This window comes from Genypterus blacodes, unplaced genomic scaffold (assembly GCF_046128005.1).
Source record: "Genypterus blacodes isolate CSIRO-AG114 ecotype Tasmania unplaced genomic scaffold, CSIRO-AGI_Gbla_v1 ptg000029l_1, whole genome shotgun sequence".
NCBI lineage: Eukaryota > Metazoa > Chordata > Actinopteri > Ophidiiformes > Ophidiidae > Genypterus > Genypterus blacodes.
Window position 1 is genome coordinate 2,775,311 of NW_027466842.1, and position 26,246 is coordinate 2,801,556.

The following is a 26,246-nucleotide window of genomic DNA, read 5'->3' on the forward strand; positions in this document are numbered from 1 at the left end:
TGAAACATTGGACAGTTTTGTAAAATGTGCCCTTTATCGGAGCGTAACTGAACTCAACGCCTGACAGATGGGACTCCTCATTTTTATTTTGCCGAAAATTAATCATCATTTAGAAGTATTAGGATATTATTTAGAGAATTAAGAGATTGATCATTAATAAGTTGGGCATCTAACGGGAATAACATCGTGCCAAAACAGATGGCAAGAGACAAACTGGTTTCCAAATGTTGAAAATAAATCAGTGTTCTATTTTATTATGTTTTTATGTCTGTTTCTGGGAACGTTATACTATAAATTGATGTAAAACCTCAGGCAAACGTATGGAACAAAGAGCTCACATGGAGTTTAATTTATGCAATCTGGGAGCATCCAGGGGAGATGGAAGATACATAGATAAATGGTCGGGGTAACTTATTTTGTGTTTTCATGGGGTACTGCATTAGAATAAGACACATTGCTGTTGTAAGATTAATTGAATCAAGTTAATGAACGAATGAAAATGTATTGCACATACGTTATATAAAGACAAGTTTCTTGCATTGGAATTACCAATAGGCCGTTATTTGTGGGTAAGGTGTGTTATTTGTTGCTTTCAAATGTGTGTGTGTGCGTGCATGCGTGTGTGCATGCCTGCAAACGTGTGTGTGTGTGTGCACTCCTTCTTTCACACAAGCAGACCTGCCCGCCTGTTTGCCATGAATTTGACCAAGCTGTCTTTCTCTCTTCTGGGAATATAAGACATTCCAGAGGTCTGGAAAGCAGAGACCTCTGAGTCATTCAGGTCATGGCCCCTCTCTAAATGAGCTGTATCTTCCTCAACTGGACACTGATTGCTAAGGGTGCTGGGATTTCCTGAGCTGACGTGGCACTTGTGCTGCATTTTAAAGGATGAGACTTGCTGAATCAGTAGCTGGTTGGTCTAATCTGTATGTAAGGACATACTGGAAGCTTGCCACTTTGATCTGATACATGATCTCAGTAACACACCTTCCAATTTGTCTAGAGACACAGAAATGATATTCTGGATTATCAGCAAAAAAAGGAAATACTGAGACTTGGATCCAATCCTTATTATTTCAGATTTATTGCAGTTAGGTGGGGGGGTATGTTGTGAGTTGTTGCAGTTTGTGATCTCCAGGTTGTTGTTGCAGGATACAAGGGTGGAGGTGATGATCAGTTTGGTGGTATGAAAAGTTATCAGCATAGTAGTTCAAGTAACTCAATCAAATTAATGGAGAAGGTGGTGGATAATGAAGAGGAAGGGGCCCAGTATTGGATCTCGAGTTTAGTTGCTACAAGTGATTTAAGACTTTTGGACAGGTAAAGGAGATTTAAGATGGGGCTGAAGTTGTTTAGGTCATAAGGAGGTCAGCACTGGGTTTTTTTGAGGACAAGCGTCGACAGCTGATGATTTGAAAGATTATAGAACTCTACCTGAGGAGAAAGCGACGTTATGACTTGTGTTTGGTAGAAGATCAAGTCGACAAGCAAGCAAAACTACCTTCTCTGTTTGATCCTATCGTGAGCGTTAGTATGACTCATGCACGAAGGGCTTTCATGCATTTCCCATTATCAGAATTACAGTATTATTGGTTTGCTTTGTTGATTTATTAAGCATCCTATAAATTTCTGCTCAGTTCCTTTTTAGAGACGTCAGCAGTGGACGAATGGACCGGGCTGTGGCTGAAAGCTGCGGCTCCGTCCACAGGAAATGTCTCACTGTTACATGTCTTTCCTTTTTACAGCAGGTATAATGTATGTACTTAACCACATCTTATGGAAAATATTAGGTGTACTATATATACATATCCTACAGCTCTCTCTGAATACAAATCTGCTATTTTCTCGAGTGTACACATTCAAGAAAACAACATGAATCGAGCAGTGTATTATTTAACAGTAAAATAATTGCATTTTATAAGCACAGAATAGGCAATCACCCAAAAGTGGTACGACACCAGCTTACTGTGCCAAATCCATCATAATACAACATGCAACAAATCATATTATGTGATGATGTGCAAATAAAGACAATATTCTGTTTTGGCAACTCGACAAAATGCGTATTACAACAGTATTTCAAGTAACTCAGCAATTCAAAGAAACCAAAAGAGACAAAGACAGAGACAAGAGAGAAGAGAGTATTTGATATATACTTTACAATTTATTATAATATTATATGTTGGGTGGTACATAAGTATTCAAAAAATGGAAAATAATAACATATCTTGAAGGCCAACGTGACAGTATAGCTTTAAAATAAGCCAAGACTTTCCTTTGTTCAAGTCTCTTCCTGCATATAGAGGTTCAGTTCCTTGTTTATTGTCTATAATCTCCCTTCACCCTAACCAGAGCTGATACTGCCTATGTGGAATTAAGGCTGTTTTTGTTGGTGTGTGTGTGTGTGTGTGTGCGTGTGTGTGTGTGTGTGTGTGTATGTGTGTGTGTGTGTGTGTGTGTGTGTGTGTGTGTGTGTGTGTGTGTGTGTGTGTGTGCGCGCATGTGTGTGTGCGCATGTGTGTGCGCGTGTGTGTGCACCCATCCTTAATTTTTCATGCACGTCACCATCACAGCTCTGATAGGCAAGCCAACCATTTTCAAACTCCAGTGACTTTCCGTTTTCAATTAAATCCACATTGTGTCTGAAACAAACAACCACGTAGATCAAATAAAAACCATGTGGCTCATGTTGCCGGTTTCACTCTAAGCGGTAAGTTGGGGACCCGTGCAGCTCCGTGTGTTTGATCATTCACATGATCTTTGTTTACTTTGATCATCTTGTTTGGGCTGAGATAAAATGCAGAAGGTACTGTTGATGAGCACCAGAGAGGTTAGTCGTACGGCCACGGTTAGCAGTCTGGTGCTTATTAGTGGGAAGAGAAAGTATTCCTTTAGTTTGAATGTGTGACAAGACAAGAGGTCATTCTCCTCTTTCTCCACCGTGCAAAACTGAGGAGGGCACAAGCATCGTCTGTCTTTGTTACATAGCTGATAGATTTCCTTCTCATTAGGGCTTGTTTATTATTAGAACAAGCCGTTTCTCTCCTTTTTTCTAATGAAGGTGTTAGCACTGGTGGGCAAATGTCTAGTTTATGATGATTTTAATCAGTAAAGAAATGAAGTACATTGGAGTCCCTTGTGTGATGAATAAATGCATGACCTGCAGACAGGTTATTAATATATCTGGACATTAATAAGGCTATTTTGCCTTTTCCACTTCATGTAACTTTCTTCTTGTGGTTTCATATTCATTACATTACATTACGATCATTTGGCAGACGCTTTTATCCAAAGCGACTTACATTACATTATATTACCACCCTTCGCAGAGGGGGGAGCAATTGAGGGTTCGGTGCCTTGCTCAGGGGCACCTCAGGGGCACCTCGGCAGGGACTTGAACCGGCAACCCTCCGGTTCTTAAGCGGAAGCTCTACCCACTCGACTACCCACTCGACTACTGCTTCCCTACTATTCCACACATTGCTGCAGTGGTTGACCCACCTGCTAAGCTTTGATTATGTCCTTTTGACCACATGCATCACTTTCTATTATACGTACAAGGCAGTTTGTCTGTTGTGACACATTTTGTTTTATCCTGGTAACCAACAACTGTGCATTGTATCGATTTGTCTTTAAAGCCCTCAGTCAATAATTTTCAGCCTTTGCTGTAATCCGTGTTAAGGTCTTGATCCCATTTAAGACACACTGTGAAACAGCAGTTAGACAAAACTCCACAAGGTGTTCAATGGAGCACATTGGTGCTGTCAGCCTGTTGCTGAAGTGTCTTGTACACCAGACGAATATGACGTCTGCACAGTGCCATTAAAGTCATGATTTGCCACGGAGTGCAAACTATAATTCTTGCTGTCAACGGCAGTTATTTTTTAGATTATCTCAAGCCGCCATCTAATTTCAAGGAAGCAACTCTGAGAGGAATTGCTTCCGCTTTCTTGGTGATCTTGGGCCAATACCAACTAAGAGCCAAAAAGCTGTTTAACTATAATGTACTGATGCTGTCAAATGATAGTGTTGCATTTCCCAGACATCCACGTCTTAAAAGAAGAAAATAGGTTTGTCCCTGGTTCATGACCATATAATTTTACAATTACACAGTAGCTGTGAAAAGATTTGTCCCTACTAACAGAGCAAATAAAACACAAATCAATATTTTGTCTCCAATGGAAAAAAGAAAATTTGATTTTGTGCAACAGCAGAGATATCTTAATATTCAATGATGGCCTACGTGATGTTGTTTGATAAGGAATGAAGACTTGCTATATACTCAGTGACAGCTTTAGTGCTGCTATCCATTTGGCTCTAGGCTCCTAAATAATGTTAATTGCTGATTAAACTTGAATCATCTTCGTTTTTAAGGATGTTGTCAAGTATAACCACGTCCAAATAAGAACCAATCCGTTCATGATAGATGTCCTTCATGTAAACAAAAGAGCCACTTGTTTGGAGGTCCTCGAGAAAAGACTCAATTTGAGGATTTACGTCAGACATAATGTTTGAAATCAGTATTAATAAGGACCATAGATTCCTCCTGTATGGCGGGAGAGACATCATTGTATACTCATAGAGCTACACTGCCACCTGTTGGTTTTAAAGTAATAATACAGCAGCTATCCATGCGTCATTATTAACAATACCACCCCCTGTCGCTAGGTGGCAGTGATCTCACTATTTCAACATCCCACTTCGGTACTTTTAGCACACACAGTTTAGCCAACATGGCTGCGCGCAGGATAGCATGTCTCGGCTTAAATGCCCTTTCTTCGACTGTTTGCGCCCCACACCAGGTAACTTGATAACAACACTGCATTATATTACTTTATAATAACAGCACGAATATTTAGTTCACGGGTGGCCGCATTGAAAGAGAAAACTGTGTTTGTAGCACAGGTTGTCAAAAAAGCACTCGGGACTCGATGCTTGAATTGCTGCTTAACGTGTGTGTTGTTATTGTTGTGTGTACAGGCACTGAGGAGCTGCTGGGGAGGCGTGCAGCAGCTAAGGGGTTACTATGTGGACTGGAGGATGCTGAGGGACGTCAAGAGGAGACAGATGGCCTTTGATTACGCTGATGAGAGGCTGAGGATCAACGCACTGAGGAAGAACACCATCCTGCCCAAAGAGCTGCAGGTACCAGACAAGACATGAAACCGTGATGAGAAGGGGACTATGTTATATTGATCGTCCTGAATATGACACGTTTGAGAAGTATAGTTTATGTTTGGGGAAGACTAAAACATCCTCTGGGATGCTGGAATGTGTGTGGATGCAAACACAATATCTGGGTTTACAAACGAGATTCTGCAATGCCAGGACAATTCACTTGAAGAAATACCTGTTCTGACTTTCTTGTTCATCCTCACAGGAGGTGGCAGACAAAGAGATCGCGGCTCTACCCAGAGACAGCTGTCCCGTGAGGATACGCAACAGGTGTGTGATGACCTCTCGACCCCGGGGAGTGAAGCGGCGGTGGAGACTTGGCCGCATCGTCTTCCGTCATCTAGCGGACCACAACCAGATGTCTGGGATTCTGAGGGCAAGATGGTGACGGGGCTACAATACAATACAATATAATACCACAATAAAGTTATGATGAGAAGAGCAGGGACCAGGAGGGTAATCAATATACGTATGTAGTATAATTGTTTGAGGTGTACTTGAAGTACGTTGTGTCTGCTGTACAGGGACATTCTGTGTGACATCCTTTCTGTGGACTATTTATGTCTGTGCCAGCAAGTAACCTTCACTTTAAGGCCCTTTATAGTTTTAATAAATTATATATTACCCTAAAACTAAATGTATTGCAACTGAGATACTCCTCATTCTGCTAATAAATATGTGTTTGCATTACTTTGTTGAGTCATTGTTTGCTTACCCATGTTGGATTTGTGTGTGTTCCATGTGTAACATATTAATATAAGATCTGTGATCATCACAAGTAGGCTTCCAATCGTTGCTTTGGTAACATAATAATAATGTGTTAAATCGATAATCCAAATTAAATGTACTTTTACGACGTTTATTTCAACACACATACAATGTACAAAATCGAGGTGTAAAGCAGTTCACACTTCAATCCAGACGGTGGCGGTAATGCGCCAGTTCACTTCTATGCCAACCGCCGTACTGCCTGAAAGAAGAAGAAGAAGAACGCTTTGCCGACTAGCAGCGCACTTCGGATTTGAGCTGTAAACTCATCAAACTAAAGCTTCAATGGATCTCACCGAGCAGGTAAATATGATATCTTATTGTACAATATTGTAATGTTTTGTCTCAGAGGTTAAATTCACAACATTTAATTCAAAACAATGTTATGTTAGCCAAGTTAGCTATCCACCGCAAACTGGTAGGGTCATGTATATTTACCGTTTCTCTCTTTATACATTTATACGAATTATACATGAATTAACTAATAACAGTGATATAACCCATTCATTTTGGTGGCACGTGTCATTTATTGTGTGTATGTTTGAGTTTGGAATACTGAGTCCTACCAGAACATTCTATGTAACACAGCGAGCTAATGTTAGCGTAGCATCAAGGGAAATTATATACAACCGGAGTAAGTCAACCTATTTTGTCTTTAGTGCAGGAATTAATCTATCACTTTAATTACAAAGTGTTTTTATATGTATTGGTGGAATTAAAAGAGAGTATAAAAGGTGATAATCATTATTTAAGGCTAAGTTTTCATCAGTAACCTAGATGTTATTAAGAACTTAACAATATGACTACATTTGACATTTGTTCTGTGTCGCCACCAGATCAACCAGTTGGAAGCTGACCTGGCAGAGCTGGGGTCGCTGCTGGAGACAGCAGAGAGGAGCAGAGTGAAGGAGGTGCTGAGGCTGGAGCAGAAGAAGGTGGAGAAGGAGATAGCGGTGAAACGGAAACAGAAGGAGCAACAGGTCAAGAGAGAGGCCGACCCGGCTGCATCCAAGGCCACCTACACGGTCAAGATCACCAACTATGGTATGAGTAAGAGGATTAGGATGATGATGTTTACTGAGTGATTGGGAAAGTATTTAAAAGCTGTTTGTGTCTTCCCCTGCAGCGTGGGACCAGTCTGAGAAGTTTGTCAAGATTTACCTCACGCTGAAGGACGTGCACAAGATCCCATCAGAGAACGTGGAGGTGACCTTTAAAGAAGGGTGAGGAGATTTCTTCTTCTTTATTATTAACCATACATCTCTCATCTGTTATCATTCCAGTCTGTTCTCATGACATCGTTCAATAGAATCATAGGGATTTGTGACTGTCGCTGGTCTGATTAAGCAGAAAAAGAAGAAGAATCTGAGGACCAAATGACATCTTGTTGATCAGAACCCTCTTTGTGTTTCAGGTCCTTCTCTGTGCTGGTTAAGGATCTAGATGGGAAGAACCACCAGATGACTTTGCTCAATCTGTTGTTCCCTATTGATGTAGAAGAGAGCTGCAAGAAGGTGACGAGTCTGAAAGCAGAATGGATCACATTGTGGTTTCACAGTGACTGACTCTCTCTCTCTCCCTCTCTCTCTCTCTGTCTCTCTCGCTCTGGCTCTTGCTCTCTCTACTCTCTCACAGATAAAGACGGACATGCTTCTGGTCATGTGCAAGAAGCAGACGCTGAAGAAGTGGGAGTGCCTCACAAAGCTGGAGAAGCAGTCAAAGGAGAAGGAGTAAGTTCAGTAGAAAGATAAAAGATTCAATCACTATGACCAGCTTTATCATTTCAGGAGTTTTCCAGTCAGAGGTTTGAATGCAACGCAACTATATTAAACTGTAATGTTGGGCCGAGTCGTCCATGCAAGCCGAATGTGAGACTCGGAGGGGTGGAAATGTCAAAACAGTTAGATGTAAGATACTAGTAAACACGATTTAATGAGCTTTGTAAAAGTGACACACAGTTTTCAGTGAGTATTAAAAGAACTGTCAGCTTTCAGATCGCTCGACCTTCTCAGTCACTTCGTCTGCTTTGTTTGAAGCTTGCCGCAGGATTTACTCTGAGGCGCAGTACCACATCTGAGCGCCGGGTGTCACTGTTATCACACTAGCGAAATGGAACGCTTATCCCTTCCCTTTTTAACCCTTTTTCCCTTTTTTTCAACAGTAAGCCCACCGTAGACGAGAACGCAGAACCAAGCGATGGACTGATAAACATGCTGAAGAAGATTTACTCAGACGGAGACGACGACATGAAGAGGACCATAAACAAGGTCTGGACTGAGTCTCAGGAGAAGAAGTTGAAAGGAGAGGACATGATGGACCTCTGAGCTGCGTAGGACCGAGCCAGAGCTGCTGGGGGGCTGCAGATGAAATGACATTGATGAATGACGGACATTGTTATTAGTTGAAACTCACGTCCGGTAGATGCATATATCTTCTATATCACAAGATATAAAAAACGCCATTTTGACACTGACATTCCAATAATTAAACTATCGCGTTAGTTGAACCAAAGTAGTACCGCTGTGCTGTCGTCCTCCGTCATTACATCGCTGAGTCGGTCCTTACTTCCTGCTTTAAAGTGGACCTGCTTGGTTCTACTCACTTTTATAATGAAGACAATAACATGGCCCCTTTTATTCAACGTCTTTCCCACCGTTAGTATAATAGATACCTGATGTGTCGGCTTTCATTCCACTCTCACTTTGATGTGTGTGTTGTGATAGTTAAGGCATGATTGTCAGAAATCTTTTGTCACCCTGTCATATTTTGCCTTCTGTATCTATGTGTTCAAATTCTCTTCCTCAAACATGTCAAACAAAGAAAGTTGAACTCTGTGATTGTACTGAAGCCTTTTTGAAGTTTTTTTTGCCATTTGCTGTCCATTCTCAGGTTGTTCCACTTCAAACTAATACACACTTGACTCCAGTCTCACTTCTCTGTTTTCTGTTGTTTCATCATCAGTCGTCCTGAAGTCATCTAGGTTCAAACTCGCCTTTGGGCCTTTTCTGTGAGGTGTTAATGGTCCCCAGCGAGCCGTATGATTGATTAGTATCGATCTACTGGAACAGCGACAGCCACAGGTTTGATATGCACGCTTTCCACCAGATGGCAGCTTCGACTCATATTTTTCTGGGAACTGTAGGTGGAGGTCTATGATCATATTTGTACATCATTCCACAAAACATCTGGGTGTTTGTGGAGGTTATTCAGTGTCTGGCTGAATGACACAGAAACTGAACTTCATACTGCCTGCCTGAGTTTAAATACTTAAAATCCTTCAGGAATGCAGCTCTGCTCCTCTTACTGCTGCTGCTCCTACACTCTTCCACTGCTGGTGTCCATGACAGGGTCACAGCTGCTTACTCATAGAGGGAATAAGATAATGAAACTGCACGGGAAATCACATCATTTAACACAATCTCCCCTTTGTATCAGTGGACACAACAACGTGAGGATTTACTCTCGCTTTAATGCTAAATTTAGAATGAAACTAGTGAGAATAAGACAAATACAAGACTGAAACATTCCTAACAACCGATTAAACTCGTGATAATCTCATTTGATAATGAATGATGGAGTTTTGTTCATTTTAATCTGGGCAGAATTTGGTGACGGTGCTTTTCATCTTTACTACTTTAAATTCTAGGTGCTTTTTCGATTGCGATTCTTCATCAAAATGTGACTTTCTCCGCTAGTGCGCCTCCCTTCTACCTCCTCCTCATCCCCCCCGCCCCCTTTCTCCTCTCCATGACGTCGCCGCTCGCCTATATAGCGGCGGAGCGCTGAGCCCCGGAGTCGCCAGATGGATCCAGCAGGGAGAAGCGGAAACACATTACGCGCACCCTGATCACCGAGATATAAGAAAAAAGCAAAACGGACGTACAATTAACTTGACTTTGACTGTCGCTGTCTTCAATGGATACCGGTTGTTTCACTGCGGCGCAGCGCATTTCATGCCACGCCATGAATGCGGATTTATTCAAGCCCGCACCGGAGCGTGGACCGCCGCCGCCGCCGCAGCAGCACCCGGCGACGGCGGCTCCCGTCAAAGCCAACAGGAATAAGACCGAGCAGAGCAAACCAGAGCTCGCCCAGGTGATCACCGACTCCAAGACGGGCAGATCCTACAGCAAAGGGAAGCTTCTGGGAAAGGTGAATAGACATGTGCTCCTCAATTGAGAATCTGGAGCGATTCTTGCGAAATTTTACGTCTCATATACGAGGCGACATTTGGGGATGTTGTATCGCGTAGACAGCTTCTTGTTTGGGCAGAATCGGGGGTTTTAGCGGTTTTGGCAGCTGTGTCTGTGTGTGTGATTATGAACCGGTTGTCCAGGTGTGTGTGATCAATGCGGGTAATAGTGATTGACCTCGTGGTGGAGGTAACCAACTGTCTCCCCCCCCCTCCTTCGCTGTGCGCGTCGGTGTGAATGAATCACACTCGAGGTGTGTCCGACACCTCACACGATCTTTAACAACACAATACAGAACTACTGTCCCTATTTTCGTTATGACATGTAAGAGAATGCAGCTATTCTCTCCGTCTAACGCACGCTGGCACCGCAGTGAGCGTGACTGTATGTGCTCAGTATGAATGGAGGGGCTGTATCAACATGTTGCTCGTCATCGATACGCTGCGTCGGGCTGCCAGCCAAGTCTTTGCCTCTGCTGCCCGCCCGCCTGCCGCAGAGCTCAAAACGTCTCGTCTATCCCCACACGGTTAATGAATGCAGCAGTATAGCACCACCGTCTGCCTGCCTCATCTCCCCCCATCACGTCCTCAAGTGTTAGTTTTGTAACTGCAATGAGTGTTTAGTTGCGCAGGGAAACGTCGTCGTGTTCAGCCATGATGCCAAAGCCCCGCAAGCCAACAAGAGATGCATCCTTGTCGATAACCTTTGATTTAAAACGCATCTGTGATCGGATCAATGCATATGAAAGCATTTCTAATACAGGACTGGAATTAATTCATGTTATCTCTGTGATTGATAACCTTTATCTCCATACTATGCTTCTTTCTTTTTGTGCCTTTTATTGGTTGTCATCCCTTTATTGATCAGTGATATTTATGGTCAGTGCAGGTTTCCAACCTGCTGCATGGTGACTGATGAGCCTATTTTCTCCTTTGTTTCATTTAGGGAGGCTTTGCTCGATGCTATGAAATGACAGATCTCGGCAACAACAAAATGTACGCCGTGAAGGTGATTCCACAGAGCAGGGTGTCCAAACCACACCAGAGGGACAAGGTACGTGTTTACACCGGCTTACATCCCAGAGGGGGATCCCTGACATGTAAACTCTGTGAATCAATGTTGGCGTCCATATATGCACACTGACAAATTGCAATTTCTACAGATCACAAATGAGATCGAGCTCCATAAAACCCTGTCGCACAAGCATGTGGTGAAATTCTCCCATCATTTCGAGGACCAAGACAACATCTACATATTCCTGGAGCTCTGCAGTCGGAAGGTAAGACTTGGAAATCCCTTAGACAGCTGTTTGCTTTTGTTGCCTTATAATGTTCTACTCTGGTGAGTTATGTAGTACAGTCTCAAGCCTCCAGACCCTCGCCTTCACACCGACGTTCTAACTTCCTGCTATGCAGCTGTGTGTGTGTGTGTGTGTGTCATTTGTAAATCAGGGTTGTGGGTTCACTCTCTGCTCTCTGTCTCTGCAGTCCCTGGCACACATTTGGAAGGCGAGACACACGCTGAAGGAGCCGGAGGTACGATATTATCTCCGACAAATCATCTCTGGCCTCAAGTACCTCCACAGCAGAGGCATCCTGCACCGAGATCTCAAACTAGGTATGTTGAAAGTACGAGTGAAGGCTGGTACGCACGGCCAGAAGCATGCCAGGAATCTGCTGTGACGTGAGGTATCGGTGGAATGCTGATCGGGCCGAATGTTTTGTCTTTTTCAGGGAACTTCTTTGTCAATGAGAACATGGAGCTGCGGTTGGGAGACTTTGGCCTGGCTGCCAAACTGGAGACTGTGGAACAGAGGAAAAAGTGAGAATTAAATTTGATTGCTACTTCTTCCTTATTTATCCTTAAAATCTCATTAGCTTCCATCACGCCCTCTGTACTTACATACACTCACACCTTCACCTACAAGCACCCAACTAAACCGGTTTCCAACAGAAACGCTTAGAGCGAAGTGACAACACTTGTTTGACACTTTGTGACATAACATTGAGATGAGTAACGCAAAGAATGCCAATTGTGAGCCATCAATGAAGCATGACCCTCTTTGTGATGCGAGACATTGACAGCGTCCTGTTGTCTCCCCTCAGAACAATCTGCGGGACTCCCAACTACCTGGCCCCCGAGGTGCTCAACAGGCAAGGTCACGGCACGGAGTCTGACGTCTGGTCCCTCGGCTGCGTCATGTAAGCCGCCGCGTTTTCCCCATGACTTTTTCACGTGTGCTTAAATGTGGTTTGACGAGTTGACCAATGTTGGCGTTTCTCCCACTCAGGTACACGCTGATGTGCGGCAACCCCCCCTTCGAGACCCTGGACCTGAATGAGACCTACAAGTGCATAAAGGAAGTGCGGTACAACCTGCCCTCCACGCTGTCGCCCGCCGCCCAGAAACTCATCTCGGGCATCCTGCAGAAGAACCCCAGCGACCGACTCTCCCTAGATCAGATCCTCAACCACGAGTTCTTCACAAAAGTACGCAAGCGCTACAACGATCTCGCCTCTTACACTTGTTGTTGCCGTGACGTCAATTTTGGACCGTGTTATCGTTGACATGTCAGCGAAACAGCTTAGCGAATTCAGACTGAACACTGATTTCTGTCTCTCGTCTGCTCGCCCTCCTCCTCCTCCTCCTTCTCCTTCTTCTTCTCCTTCGTCCTCCTCCAGGGCTTCACTCCCGATAAGCTTCCTCCCAGCAGCTGTGTGATGGTGCCAGAGCTCCACCCTCCCAGTCCTGCCAAAAAATTCTTCACCAAGATGGCCAAGAGTCTGTTTGGAAAGAAGAAAGCAAAAGGTAAGCAGCAGCAGCGGCAGAAGCAGCCCGACGGGGCCATTATGCATTTGCTGGCGTTTGTCTTTTATTCCTCTCCCGCTCGTAATTAAACGGTCGGCGTCAACTCGTTAATCTGGTCCCGTCTCGTGAGAACCGTAGCTGTTCAAGACGTTTTAATTAAAATGCTGGAACTGTAAATTAATTTCACTTTTTTTACTCCAGGCGTTTTTTTTCCTTCTTCTTGGTTTAAAGACTATTGTTGTGAAATCATTGTGTTATTGTTGTCGCTTGCAGTGGAGAAGATTCCGTGCGAGGAGAAAGATGAGAAGGATCTTTCCAAACTGGTGTCGGGAATCGTGAAATGTTCCATCAGCCGGCAGATCAGCTACAAAACAGTGGGACCCAACGAGGTGAGGTGCCTTCTTTTCTCTGCCGTACATATTCTGTACTTTGTTTACTCCAAACAAAGCGAGTCGTAATTAATCAGGTTGTCAGGGAAACCGTGACCAAAATTACACCCAACACTGGAATCATTAAAGGAGGGGAGAAAATGGATACATAACAGATTCAACTACAAGGCCAAATGTCAAGCTTTGAGTGCAGTCTTCTAAAACGTTCCGGCGTTATGGGATATAGCTATAAATTATTCTGTGTGTGTGTGTGTTGCTTTTAATTACACGAGATGTTACGCAGGCACGGTCTGGCGGTCTTGACGTCATTCCCTGGAAGCGTTTGTCCTCTTTCACAAACGATCCTCCGAGCTTTTCATCAGATAGCGATTTCAAAAGAGAAATGTAGTCGAATCAGTGACGTGGGGGTGTAACCAGACCAGACCGCTCCCATTCCACACGCTCCACTGGGATTCGCTGCGTCTTCGGCTTCTTCTTCTTGCCGCCGCCGCCGCCGCCCAGTCTGGTTGCATGTTTCCATTATGAAGAACTTGATGCACAATTGTGGCTGAGGTGAAATGCCACAGCAGCAGGAGGCTCAGCTGGCCGATCCCTAATCACACTGAAGCAGTTAGTGCGGCTATTTATAGCGCCCGAGCGTTCCCATAAGGAAGTCGTCTTTTTAATTTATTTTCTCCCTTTCCTCCTTTGATCGGGCTTGAAACGTTTTTGAGATGTTGTCAACAAACGGAATATACTTCTAGTGAATGAAAGAGCTTCGCGGTACAAGGAAACACAGGTGCTCAAAATGTAAAAGCGGAACGGAACATGGTGACACTCTAAACAAGCCAAACTGCGTATGAATGGAACATATTTCCTGCTTTTCCAGTTCCCACACCGGTGAAATGATTCTTCTGACGTCCTGTTTTTTCAAGAACATGAAGATGACCTTGATTTCTGACCTGTTGCATTTGTTCCCCGCTGCCTCAGGTTCCTTCTCCCAATGGTCAGCTGGTCAGCTCTGTGCCGCTGGAGCAGACCCCCGCCGAGGAGGAGTCCAGGAAGTCCATCTCCCGCTCCTTCAAGGGCACCATGGCCAGCAGCTCGGAACGTAGGTCACAATATCCAGTTTGACTTTCTAGTTGAGTTGCCTTTTCGTCTCGACTCCTTATTCATTCTTCTCTTTCTCTCTCTCTCTCTCTCTCTCTCTCCAGCGTGCGAGGATGTCTTGACCCCCGAAGCCGTCGCCGACTCGGCCATGAAAATCCTCAACGGCTGCTTGGCCTCTATGCCCTCAGGTGAGGAGAGGTGTCCCACACGGACGGAAGTGGAAGTTTTAAGCTCTGTCATATTCCCCCTCCCCCACCCCTTCCTTTTCTTTCCCTCCGCTCTGTTCCGGTGCATTGCTGTGATGCAGAGTCATTGAAGTTTAATCAGCCACATCTTTCCCTCGCCTCAAATATGCTGACTCATGTTGCCCTGACAACTTTTTTTTTTAAAGAACCACTTTTAATTATCTTTATCATTTGTATCGTTGCTTTTGTAATATGCCGAGTCAGATTTTGTTTTTTTCTGCTTTTACCTCATCACACACCCCTTTCGCTATTTGCACCAAAAGGCTTTTATTGTCCGTAACACGAGTCCATTCTTCTCTCCAGCCACCAGGAATCCCCCGTGTCTGTCCAGGCCACAGTCCTTCCTCTGGGTGACCAAATGGGTCGACTACTCCAACAAATACGGTTTTGGCTACCAGCTCTCCAACCAAAGCATCGGCGTGCTCTTCAACGAGGGAACGCACCTCAGCCTGTGTGACCAGCGCAAGTAAGAACCCTTCCTTGCTCGCTTTCTGACTCGTCTTTCAAAATGTTTTCATTCCCTCATTATTTCTTCCTCTGATCCTCCGAACAGGACGGTCCACTACTGCTTGACCAACAACAAACACTTCACTTTCCCTGCGAGCTCTCTGCCTGAGCAGCTCCGCAGCCAGAAGCAGATTGTAGAGCTCATGGCCAACTACATGGAGGAGAACCTGATGGAGGTAGGGTTTGGTGTTCAATTATTAGATACCTAATAGGAAAATAAATACCTATGTTTGGTAGATTGTCACTTGTTTTTCGAGGGACATCATCTTTGTCTGACCTCATGTAACCCGATGTGTTCTGTCCTCAGGGTGGAGATCTACATTGTGATGGGCAGGCCTCTGCTTCGCCTCCTCTGCTGCTCCAGTGGGTGAAGACGGATCACGCTCTGGTCATGCTGTTCAATAATGGCACCCTACAGGTTCGGATCAAATCTATTCTTTAAATTGATGTTGCCTGAAATTCTATAAAACCCTTTGTCCCAGAACAAATGCTAATTGTAGCAAACAACGAACAAATTTCCGATTCTGTTGCTCTTTAATCGAATCCATTACGTCTTTGCCCTTGCAGGTGAACTTCTACACAGACCACACAAAGATCATCCTCTGCAAGTCTTCTGACGACACCTACCTGCTCACGTACATCAGCCGGGAGCGCGTCTCCTACACGTACCTTCTCAGCATGCTGAACGAGATGGGCTGCTCCTCCGAACTGCGACACCGACTGCGCTACGTGGTCCAGCTGCTCCAACACCACGCTGACGCCTGAGATGCCGACCTGCGAGACGACTGGCAGATGCCCCAGAGGCAACTTGACTGGTTAACACCTTTTCCTTAGGCGGCCTTGACTGGTTGATATATTTTCCAAAAGGCAGAACCCAAAGGGGGCCGACGGCTACTCGCGTGACGGATGGAAGGATGCTCTACTCGTGCTGAGCAGTGTTCTGTCTGGACTGGTGCTTTGGGCAGCTGATCGACAAATTGATTTGTTGAAGGATTAAAGCAACCTTGACAAACATCAAGCAGTCACAAGTTGCCCTTTGCAGCATCTGCCTCGAGGGTTTGTGCCTGTCCAGCGAATGCCTCAAAGGTATCCACCTGGAGGGTATCGATTCCTAAAAAAAATCAGACTCCTCACTGGCCTAGAAAGATGGCGGATCCCTCACAGACCGATAAATCCCAATTTACCTTCCTTCGCTCACTCAAAACCACTGCTTTCTTGGCTGGATGTTTCAAAGCCACCCAACTGACCCCCCCCCCCCCCCCCCTTCCCGTCCCCCGCAGCTTTCAGCCTCCCCTGATCGCCGGCGACCAAGGCAATGGTTCTTAAAAAGTATCTTAAACACTAAAACCGACCCGTTTGCTTGCATCGGCATAAAGATCGTCTTACGGCCACAATTCGTTTTCCCAAAAAGTATTGTAGCAGTAAGATGTCTTATGCCGCTGACTCGCACTGGAACTGTGAAATTACAACCGAGATGCTTTTGGACGAGCTGGGTTTTGACTGGAGAGAGACCTCTCCTACCCTCAGTAGTCTCCGGCCTCTTTTGGACGACTGCACACACATTCTTGTTTGTTTTTTTTTTTTGGTTTGAAGGTATGAGCCAGCAATTCGATTATCCGATCACACTACGATCTTAACCTCACATGCACAAATAACATTCCTGGCCTGATTTTGATGATGGCGACGTCGAGAAGCTTCGGAGGAAACCCGTTGCTTTTTCTTCTTCGCCGACATCACTTTTGCGGTTTTTGTTCTGATTGGAAACAAATTTTCACTGATGTGGTACACAGCTTTCGAAAAGGGGCTATGGGAGTCACACAATTTTGCACTCCTTTCTTTTGTAACTTAATCTTGAAAGCTAAATCTTTTTTTTTTTTCTTTTTTTTACCTTCACTTGTATTTTATTAGTTTTTAACTAGAAACGAAAAAGGCAGTTTTTGTTGGTTTTTAACTTGATTCTCTTTTAAATTCACAGACAGGAGAGGTGAGCGTGTGTGTGTGCGTGTGCCACTCATGTACTGGACTGCATGGTAAAATTGTAGGTTGGAGTATGAGGATGGGCGGGGGGGGGGGGGTAAAAGTGCCTTTTTGAAGGATGTCTGTATGGTGCAATAACGACCCCGTGTGAATGTCAAGCTGGATGCAAACTAGAAGGGTTTTGGAGATGGGACTTGCTTTTGTACTCTGAGCTCGGAAGTTTGAAAGTAAGTCCAATAGCACTACAGTCTCACTACCTGGTATAAGCTTTTAGAAAAAACTGGTATCATAAATATATAATCCAGTAATATCTACTATGGAAAAAAAGAAAACATTGTACTCCGTCGTACTGTACTGTAATCCTTTATCGGTTTACATCGCTTATCAACCCAGAGTTGTATCCTAAAACTGTGACCTGGAATGCAAGTATTACGTACAAGTATTGTGTTTTCAAAAAACCCAACATTGTGAAAGCCATCTGCCAATTCAGAAAAGTCTTTATTTTTGGCACATAATGTCCTGTTTATTTATTTTTATTTATACATGTTTTTTTATTTATTAATGTGCAAATGTTTAACGGTCTTGACACGAGGAAATGTTCAATTCCAATCATTTTTGTATGTACCGTATTCGGGGAAATGGGATAAGAATAAAGTTTAATGAAAATGAATTTCAGTTGGATTTATTGGAACACGGCCTTTGTTTCACGTAAGACAGGTTAGGAGTTGATGCTTAGAGATTGCTGAGGCGGAGAGAGTGTGCAGATCACGAGCATGAGTCTAAATCTATATCTATAGAGATAGATAGATATATATAGATATATATATATATCTATATATATAGATATACACACACACACACACAATTATGTTGATGTACGTAGAATTTTATGAAGGATGGTAGATTTTGCAGTGTAGGCCCCTTTTTTGAATATCTGCAAAAATGACGTGTAGAAAGAAAGGGGGCTCAGGTAATGAAAATGAAATGATTAACACTCAATACTCTAGAGACTTTGATTATTTTTAGTCATGTTTGTTCTGTAAATGCCGTGTTGGTTGAAAACAGGTTGTGGTTTGACCTAAAAATGGAATTGAAGTCACTAACAGGAGCCCAAAATGAATCCACTTAACTTGTATGAGGAAGTAAGAAGCAGTTCAAAAACCAGCTTGTACAGTGATCTACATATGCTGAGGATAACTGGTTTTACTGGCTGCCAGAGGTTTGGGTGTGAGAGAACACACACCTAAACATGTGAACAAGTGCATGATTTAATGTTTTCATACATGTACAGAGCAAGTAACACAGCTCTTACTATTAGGAGTTCTCATACCCACAAACACTGGCTGGCTGGTTGCTGCTGCTCTTTTCAACTTTGAACAGTGAGAGAGGTATTGGCAGCACGGTTTGTGTGTTTTTTTTGTGCAATAATGCAGCCCACTAACAGGCTAGAATAGGACTCACTTGCCTGTGCTTCTATGGAACCTTATACAGGAAGAGGAGGATGCTGTCAAACGTCCCTCCTGATAGAAACTGGGGCAACAGCAGGAGATCACAAGCCTGCTTCACAGTGACTCGGAGGTCTTTTGTTACCGTGTGAGACATACCGTTCCTCCTCTCAGCCAGTGTTTACCTCACAGATGCCATAAGGCTCAGTCACGCACACTGCAGTCGTACACACTGCTAAATCTTTGAAACTACGCTGAAACTCAATTTTCATCTACCGATCGATATCACAGATATATTCCAGATATATTTTGGAAATAGTTGGCTGGCAAACCAAAGTTGTTGAGTCATCTCTTGGGTGAGAGCAGAGGCATGTGGGTGCAACTACAAAATCTTGGAAATTATGGATTACATTTCTTCTTCAGTACAATTTTGGATTTATATGCTGAGGATGAAGTCAAATTGGTGGTTGTAAGGATGATTTTATATGTTCTACATATAAATAGACAGAAGGGGGCAAGGAAAGAGTTTGGTAAATAAAGACAGACATCATTGAAGCTATTTGATCTCTGTGGCAGATACAAACTGAACAAGAAACATGTCGTCCTTTGATACTTTAGTAATAGTCCATCATATCGGAGTGGCAGATGATCCTCAATATTACACACACGCAAAAAAAAATGTAGTTCATAATTTTTGTGGAATTGATTGGCTTATTCATGACATTTTCATATGAACAAATGTCTCTTTTTCCTCACACACAATGAGGAGATGAATTAGTAATTCAGCCCGTATGTCTGTAAATTATGTAAGCTTTGGCATTTACTGATGGTTTTCTGGGAAACAATCCTCTGGCTCGCAGGAAGTGATGCATTTTATGTTTCCAGAAGCAATAACAAAAGTTTGTAATAAACAGAGGAGTTGGCCTCGGTCACAGAAACCCTCATGGAAGAGTTGACAGAGAAAACGCCGCCGCATAAACACAAGCTTGATTAATAGATTGCAAGAAAACAGTAGCAGTAACCTGTATTAGAAAATGAAGCTACAAATTTACAAAAACACCCAACAGTGAAAGTTGAGCTTACTGCTTAGGACCATCCCCTCCTTTTCTTTGATTACCTCAATTACTGTATAGTGGTCGCAGTTGGAGATGGTGAGATGATTAAAGGACTTGAATGGACCATCAATTATCTCTGATGAAAGCTTAACATTTAAAAGTTTTCTTTATCCCCGTTTATCTAAAGCTCTGTCATAGAGTTCCAGTAGTCAAGGCATGATGAGACTCGGACATGTCATGGATATGGAGGCAGTTTGTCTTGGATGAGGCAGAGTATAATTAATAAAATGGAATAACTGCTTAAATTAAACTATATAATAAAATCAAGACCAACTAGGCTAAACGTATGTATCAGAGTGTAAATAAGTGTGTGTTCTTTTGTACTTTAAAATAAGTTTAACGTGATCATCATTGATTTGCTGTAAACCAGAGAGAAGAACACATTGCGTTCAGATCAGCACAGTACATACATAAGTAGGGGCTCTAAAATCGATCCCTGAGGAACACCGCAAATTGTAAACCATTATTTACCATTATTTGCAGCAAAGAATTGGATGTTATTGAGGTAAGAGCTAAACCATTTGAAGACCATTCTTGTCAGGCCAACATATTTCTGTAATTTGTGAAATAGTAACATGGAAAAATGTATTCCCAAAGTCTGTCTACAAGAATCTTCCAATTCCAATTTTGTCTTCCCCCCATCCATGTGTCGGCTTCCATCACACGGTTTTGTTCACTGCTCCCTCAGGAAAAAAGTACCAAAGACTGTTAACTTTAGCCTTACAGTGTAACGTTGTGTGTGTCCCCTGTGTGTGTAGACGCCCACGTTTCAATGCTGACTTGTGTTTGAATAAAGTTACTTGGAACGTTTCAGGAAAGGTTGAAGTGATTATGTTCCAAGTGAGAGCTGTTCATTTCATGGGGTTATTCGCCTCAAATGTACAGAAAAAAACACCTTCCCCTGTGATCTTTGCAAGCTTTGAAGATGTAAATGCAGAGTGAAGAGGGTGGGATGGAAAAGAGGGCAGAGGAGGGGATGTCCGTCCTGTTACGCTCACCCTAAGGATAGCATCTTTTTCTGTCTGAGCCTGTGTGTGTGTTTGTGTGTGTGTGTGCGTGCATGCGTGTGTTCCTTTGCTGTGGTTTCCCCTCCATGCAGGATACTGGTGCTGATGTCACATTCCTGCTGCAGCGGGTAACCCATACACACACATGCACACGCGCACACACACACACACACACGTGTACGTCACAATCTGCTCCTACAGGAAGCGAGTGTTTCCTTTTACGATTCTCCCTCTGCTTCCCATTAAAAGCACAAAGGAGAATGTCATCCACCCCCGCTCCTGCCAAGACGATATTCCCAAACCACGTTGCAATGATTCAGCTCTGCTTTACGCACTGATTCATAAAAGGAGCTGAAGTTGTTTCCCAGTCGTCTCAACCAAATCCGTTGGAAAGTAATTTGTGACTTTTCGGCGAGCCAATGCACCAATTTCAAATTTGTGAGCTGTTGGATTCTTGTACTAAAGAGCTGACAGGGAAATTGGTCACATGGTCGAACTGGTCTCCTTGATTTGGATTCCTTTTTGCGAAACATATAGAGGTCTTTGAATTCTATTTAAACTGTAGCCTGCATCTTATTTTGTTGTTTCATTTAATGTGTTTAGCTGTTTTACTGCAGCGTCTTTCCCCTCTCCCTCATTAGTGTTGCGGTATTCATCTTGGCTAATGATCACCTCCTGCTGTGACAGCAGAACACAAACCAGCCTAAAAAAAACACTAATGTATCAGGAAGTCAAACATCTGGAAGGAGAGAGACAGAGAGGCTTTTTGCAGCCAGACATCTAACTGCTACGGGACAATTCTGCCTAATTAGTAACTCCTGTTTCCTCAAGAGCCTTTTCTCTCCCCAGTCCCCCTTGCTGAGTGTAAATATGTGTGTGTGTGTGTGTGTGTGTCGGAGAAAGAGAGAGAGGGAGAGAGAGAGAGAGTCCATTGTAATGCTCTTTCCTCGTATGAATTCCAGCCAAGGCCACAAGCCAAGGCCTGTGCTGTGCTGTTTCACTAACACTTGTTTCCTCTCAGGAACAACTTTTTTTAAGGAGTCATTTGCATCAGCTTCATCAAACTCTTTCCCTTCCCACGTCCCCATGTGCAGACCTGGTGCATCCTAATGTATTGTTCAGGTTTGCACATTCGTTTCCCACATAGATTTCTCATGTTTATGTCTTTCCCAGCCGCATCCTTAGCACTGTAAATGATGTCTCCTGTGGGGAGAACAGCGGTTCACACTAAAATACTCCCTTGTCACTCAAAGTATCTCCGGTATCCCCACAACCTGTTTGGTTTCCTTCTGTTTTACCCATTTCTTCTTCTTCTTCTACTTTTTGTTATTTTCTTTTCTTGTTTCCTCTCTGTAATCATTCCTTCGGCATTTGAAATGAACTGCAAAGTCTGCAATGTGATGTGATGTGACATGTGGCTTTGTCCAATTTTAAGTTGTTTGAGTCATGAGATGTCTTCACTGGACAACAAAATGACATCTGATCTGATGAGAGTGCAAATACCCATTGAGGGAAGTTCACAATTCCTAAAGCAGAAGTGAATTTATCTTCTCTTCCTCTTCCTGTGTATTGCCAATGAATATTAAGGTCAGACTGATCAGGTCCAACGTTTAATCCTGGGATTCTATTCAGTGATATACAGAATTCTCTCTTTGTTCCCATTTTCTTCTCTAGTAAATATCCCCAAGCTGTGTCTGTCACATATGATTCACTGAGGTTACAACCCAGCAGACATTTTAAATGGAGTCGTCCACAATTCTGCTGTGTGTGTGTCTGTGGTTACACCTCTGATCCTGCTTTCTTTGGGTTTCATGTCTTCCTTGTTTTAGGGGAGTTACTGTGTCTGTCATGTGAGTTACTGTCCCCCACAGCTGAATGACCTTGGTCATATGAGTGGAAGAGTGTCTGCTGATCAGTCCCACTTCAATGACCTCATTCAGCAGGAAATGAGTTGTAAGGACTTTCCTTCCCATCATGCTTCTTATCACATGAGTGTAATTAACCACAGGCATTGTTAAGACTCACTTTTAATGTGTGGAACTGATGTTTATGTGAACAGAGCTGAGTTTTTTCTGGGAAATTGCGTCATTCTACAGTGGAAATACTAAGACTACTTACTAAAAGGATAAGTGAGATCATATCCATATAATTGTGAAACCTTTAAAAATAATTGATATAACCAAAGAAATCCCCTTTAAACACCATCATCTGAAGCGATGCACATCCTCTTCCTCGCTGTCTTCAGTCCAGCTCTGTGTGCTTTTGTTTTATCAGCAGAAACCTGTACCAAAGTGGATTAACAATCTCTGGCACAAGGTGTCTCCACATAAGTCAAGGGTGTGGACACAATGTTCCAATAAGAAGGAACCATCATCTCTCCTCACAGGAAACTGTCAAAGATAAAAACAATTGAAGGCATCAAAATGAAGTGGGAACCAGTATAAGTGAACAGAAAGTGATTTACAGTGAAGCACGATACACTACCCATAGGCCAGTTTAAGATTTAATTGAGTTAAAATGATAGGATTAAATCTGATACTGCATGGAACACATGCCAGGTGATAATGATGACATCAGGTTCATAACCGATGTTGTTCTTATTTTAATTAGTGTCACAAGTTTGTTATTGTGTGGGCACCATGTATGGCTTCCTCTGCACCTGGGAAACAGGAAGGTGTGAGTCTGCCATGAATGTGTACTGTATGTGTGAGTGTGTGTGTGTGTGTGTGTGTGTGTGTGTGTGTGTGTGTGTGTGTGTGTGTGTGTGTGTGTGTGTGTGTGTGTATGAATGTATGTGTGTGTGTGTGTATGCTACAGGATGTCAGTTGATCTGTGTTGATCTTTCCACGAATTACAACACACCCACTTTGGCCCCCCATGACTTATCCAATTCTATAAATAGTAACTCATTTTCCGTTACCATGCGCCCATAAGAGTTTACCATGTAAACTCAGTTGTATCTCCAAGGAGTGCGCACACATACACACACACAGAGAGAGAGAGAGAGAGAGAGAGAGAGAGAGAGAATTTTGAATTGGCTCTGTGCTAGAAGGGCACAATCAATCACAACTATGCCACTTTACATTTTAGAAAAGTAATTTAACTTTGTAAACTACAACGAGCAGATAAAATCAGATCACAGAAATGGAAGTACTGACTTAGAGAGAAGCACTGCACTGTTGTATTAGGAATTACTATTACGTGCCTTATTTCATTTCTGAGGGTTGATCTTAAAAATAGAACAATAAAACATATTAACGTTTCATACCGGTTCTAAATTTTGATATGAAATCCCCAAATTGGACCCAGTAGCTGGTGGGACCCTGCGGTGATTTTGACCAGAGCGTCTTTCTGCCAAATGATTTGCGTTTTTCCACAGTGAAGTGTTTTTCTAAACCTCCAGACAAAACCTCTCTGTCTTTCCTTTCACCCCATGAAACTCTGCGGGCTATTTGACAATCAGGACAGTGAAAAGCCTACAACTACAAGTATGTTTGAGCTGCGGTTGTGTCTGTTGCACACTGAGAGCCTGTTGAAGGACGAGGCACCATGGGTCCTCTCACACGTCTCAATGGCACACTTTGTGCTATGTTCATTTCTTATGTGGGGGTTGTTTGACAAACCCCAACAGGCTTTATTAGCTCCTAATTCGGAGTCAAGACACAATTGTGGAGGAATAGAACTGTTGGGAGGAGAGAGAGAAAATAATCCTGTTTGATGAACGATTCTGGGTGTGATGATTGAGACTTAAGCTTATCTATAATGCGTGAGGTGTTATTGTCTTTGACGCATTCCTTTGCTGTCTTTCTGCTTCTCCCCTTCTCCTCTTTCCTATATGTTCCTCCCCTCCCCAAACCCAAACAAACATTAAGCCAGAGGGAGAGAGAGATTCCAGACCAGACCGACTGATAAGTGGGGAATTCCCACACTCTGTCGACCATGGATCATTTGGATACACACACACACACACACACACACACACATACACACAAACACACTTGTGCACAGACGCACACTGGCAGACACACAGATGAGAAGCTCGTATTTAAACGACGTGTCAGGCTTTAAGTTCAGCAAAGATTTATTTGTGCATTAAGTTTTTGGAAGCGTGGAGGGAAAAAGGTTTGATTTACAACATGGGAAGTTCCTACCATGTGATTCCCCTACCTGATAGCTAAAGAGAGAAAAGAAAGAAGACCTGTGCGGGACGGTACTTTTGCTGAGACAAATCTCGTTCTCTGTGGGTCTTGAATACAAAACCACACTCGAGGATGACATTTAGAGTGAGGTTTCATAAGGGTTAATAATAAACATTAAGGTTAAATTGGCTCAAATGGGACTTTCCGGAATTTAGCAACCGCACTACATCACCTGACCTTATTGTTTTGGAATAAAACAAGAATGCTGGGTGACATTATCCTGAAATAAATAGAGTCTGACTGGAAGCATAGTCCCCAAACTGAGATAATGGTGTTATTGCTCTATATTTCACGCTGCCGTGTGTGCCGACAGTTTGAATAGTAATGCGATTTTACTCCTGTGGAGATATAGGACGCCATGATAAATTCAGCCCCCGGCAGCTGAAACCCAAATCATTAATCGTCATTTTTCTTACCATCTCATCCAGAAGCAAGATACTGTCACAAAGTGGACACAGTTAAATCACCGGTACGTGTCGTCCATCCTGTGTGTACACGAAGCCATAACAGACACGTGAACACATCATAGATCATAGCTCTTACTTACAATATCTATTCATGCTCTTTATTGTACCTACTTGTGTGGCTTGTGTTTGAAGTGGGAAACCAGAGCTCCCATAGGAAACACGAGGAGAACATGCAAACTCAAGGACCTTCATTGGCAACATATTTGTTACATCATATTGTTTTAAAGTGACATAGGAATACAATCAGACAGTGGCAACAAGCGTAAGACTGCATAGGGCCCTACAAATGCTCTCAAAAGTCTGGCCCTGGTAGTCTAGAATGTCCAGACTGTTTATGACTCATAAGTCTGTTGTATTATTCATTTATTAAAAGTCTCTGTGGGGGCGGGTGCAGTGTTACCGATGCCTTTGGGCGAATGCCATAAAATACAAATATATACAAGAAGAAATTGCTTGTCACACTGGTTTTTGAGTGTAAGGTCATTAAGGTGCCCACAGCTATAGACGGTTTCAGTTACGCAGTATAGTTTCAGTACGTTTATTGACAGAGCTTTCTCTTCAGCAGTGGCAGTATTGACACAGGGAAATTCTACAGGGAGGAACTTGACGCACTTTGACACTTGAAAGTGGAGGATTGAAAACAATTGTTCCATTAGTCAGCCAAGCACACAGCTATGGATCTCCCCAGCTCAACCCCCATAAGCTGCTTTGATGTGTTTCAGTGAAGTGTGGGGCTCTCCCGTGGGCGCTACCTTCATTACAACAACAAGCCGCCGTGTGTATTCTTGTTTATTCTTCCACCAAAGGGGTTCCACAGAAATCACGAGTCATCTGTGTGTGTGCATGGGTGAAAAGGAGTGTG

General features: G+C 43.2%; 3 protein-coding genes across 3 annotated transcripts; all 3 read left to right on the plus strand.

Annotated features, from left to right (window-relative positions):
- The first annotated feature begins 4,713 nt into the window (after window positions 1-4,713).
- Window positions 4,714-5,865, plus strand: mrps14 (mitochondrial ribosomal protein S14). The gene is made up of 3 exons (XM_076144910.1): window positions 4,714-4,802; window positions 4,981-5,145; window positions 5,381-5,865. Exons 1-3 carry the CDS (start codon window positions 4,734-4,736, stop codon window positions 5,561-5,563), a joined length of 417 nt encoding a protein of 138 aa, XP_076001025.1. The 5' UTR covers window positions 4,714-4,733; the 3' UTR covers window positions 5,564-5,865.
- A 253-nt stretch (window positions 5,866-6,118) lies between these two features.
- On the plus strand, window positions 6,119-8,868 carry cacybp (calcyclin binding protein). The gene is made up of 6 exons (XM_076144669.1): window positions 6,119-6,246; window positions 6,780-6,987; window positions 7,070-7,166; window positions 7,358-7,457; window positions 7,579-7,673; window positions 8,105-8,868. The coding sequence occupies exons 1-6, from the start codon at window positions 6,229-6,231 to the stop codon at window positions 8,265-8,267; spliced, it is 681 nt and encodes a 226-aa protein (XP_076000784.1). The 5' UTR covers window positions 6,119-6,228; the 3' UTR covers window positions 8,268-8,868.
- An 851-nt stretch (window positions 8,869-9,719) lies between these two features.
- On the plus strand, window positions 9,720-17,821 carry plk3 (polo-like kinase 3 (Drosophila)). The gene is made up of 15 exons (XM_076144668.1): window positions 9,720-10,095; window positions 11,082-11,189; window positions 11,299-11,415; window positions 11,624-11,753; window positions 11,870-11,957; window positions 12,242-12,337; window positions 12,427-12,625; window positions 12,818-12,944; window positions 13,218-13,333; window positions 14,303-14,423; window positions 14,527-14,610; window positions 14,971-15,133; window positions 15,221-15,350; window positions 15,482-15,592; window positions 15,742-17,821. The coding sequence occupies exons 1-15, from the start codon at window positions 9,859-9,861 to the stop codon at window positions 15,937-15,939; spliced, it is 2,025 nt and encodes a 674-aa protein (XP_076000783.1). The 5' UTR covers window positions 9,720-9,858; the 3' UTR covers window positions 15,940-17,821.
- The last annotated feature ends 8,425 nt before the right edge of the window (window positions 17,822-26,246 follow it).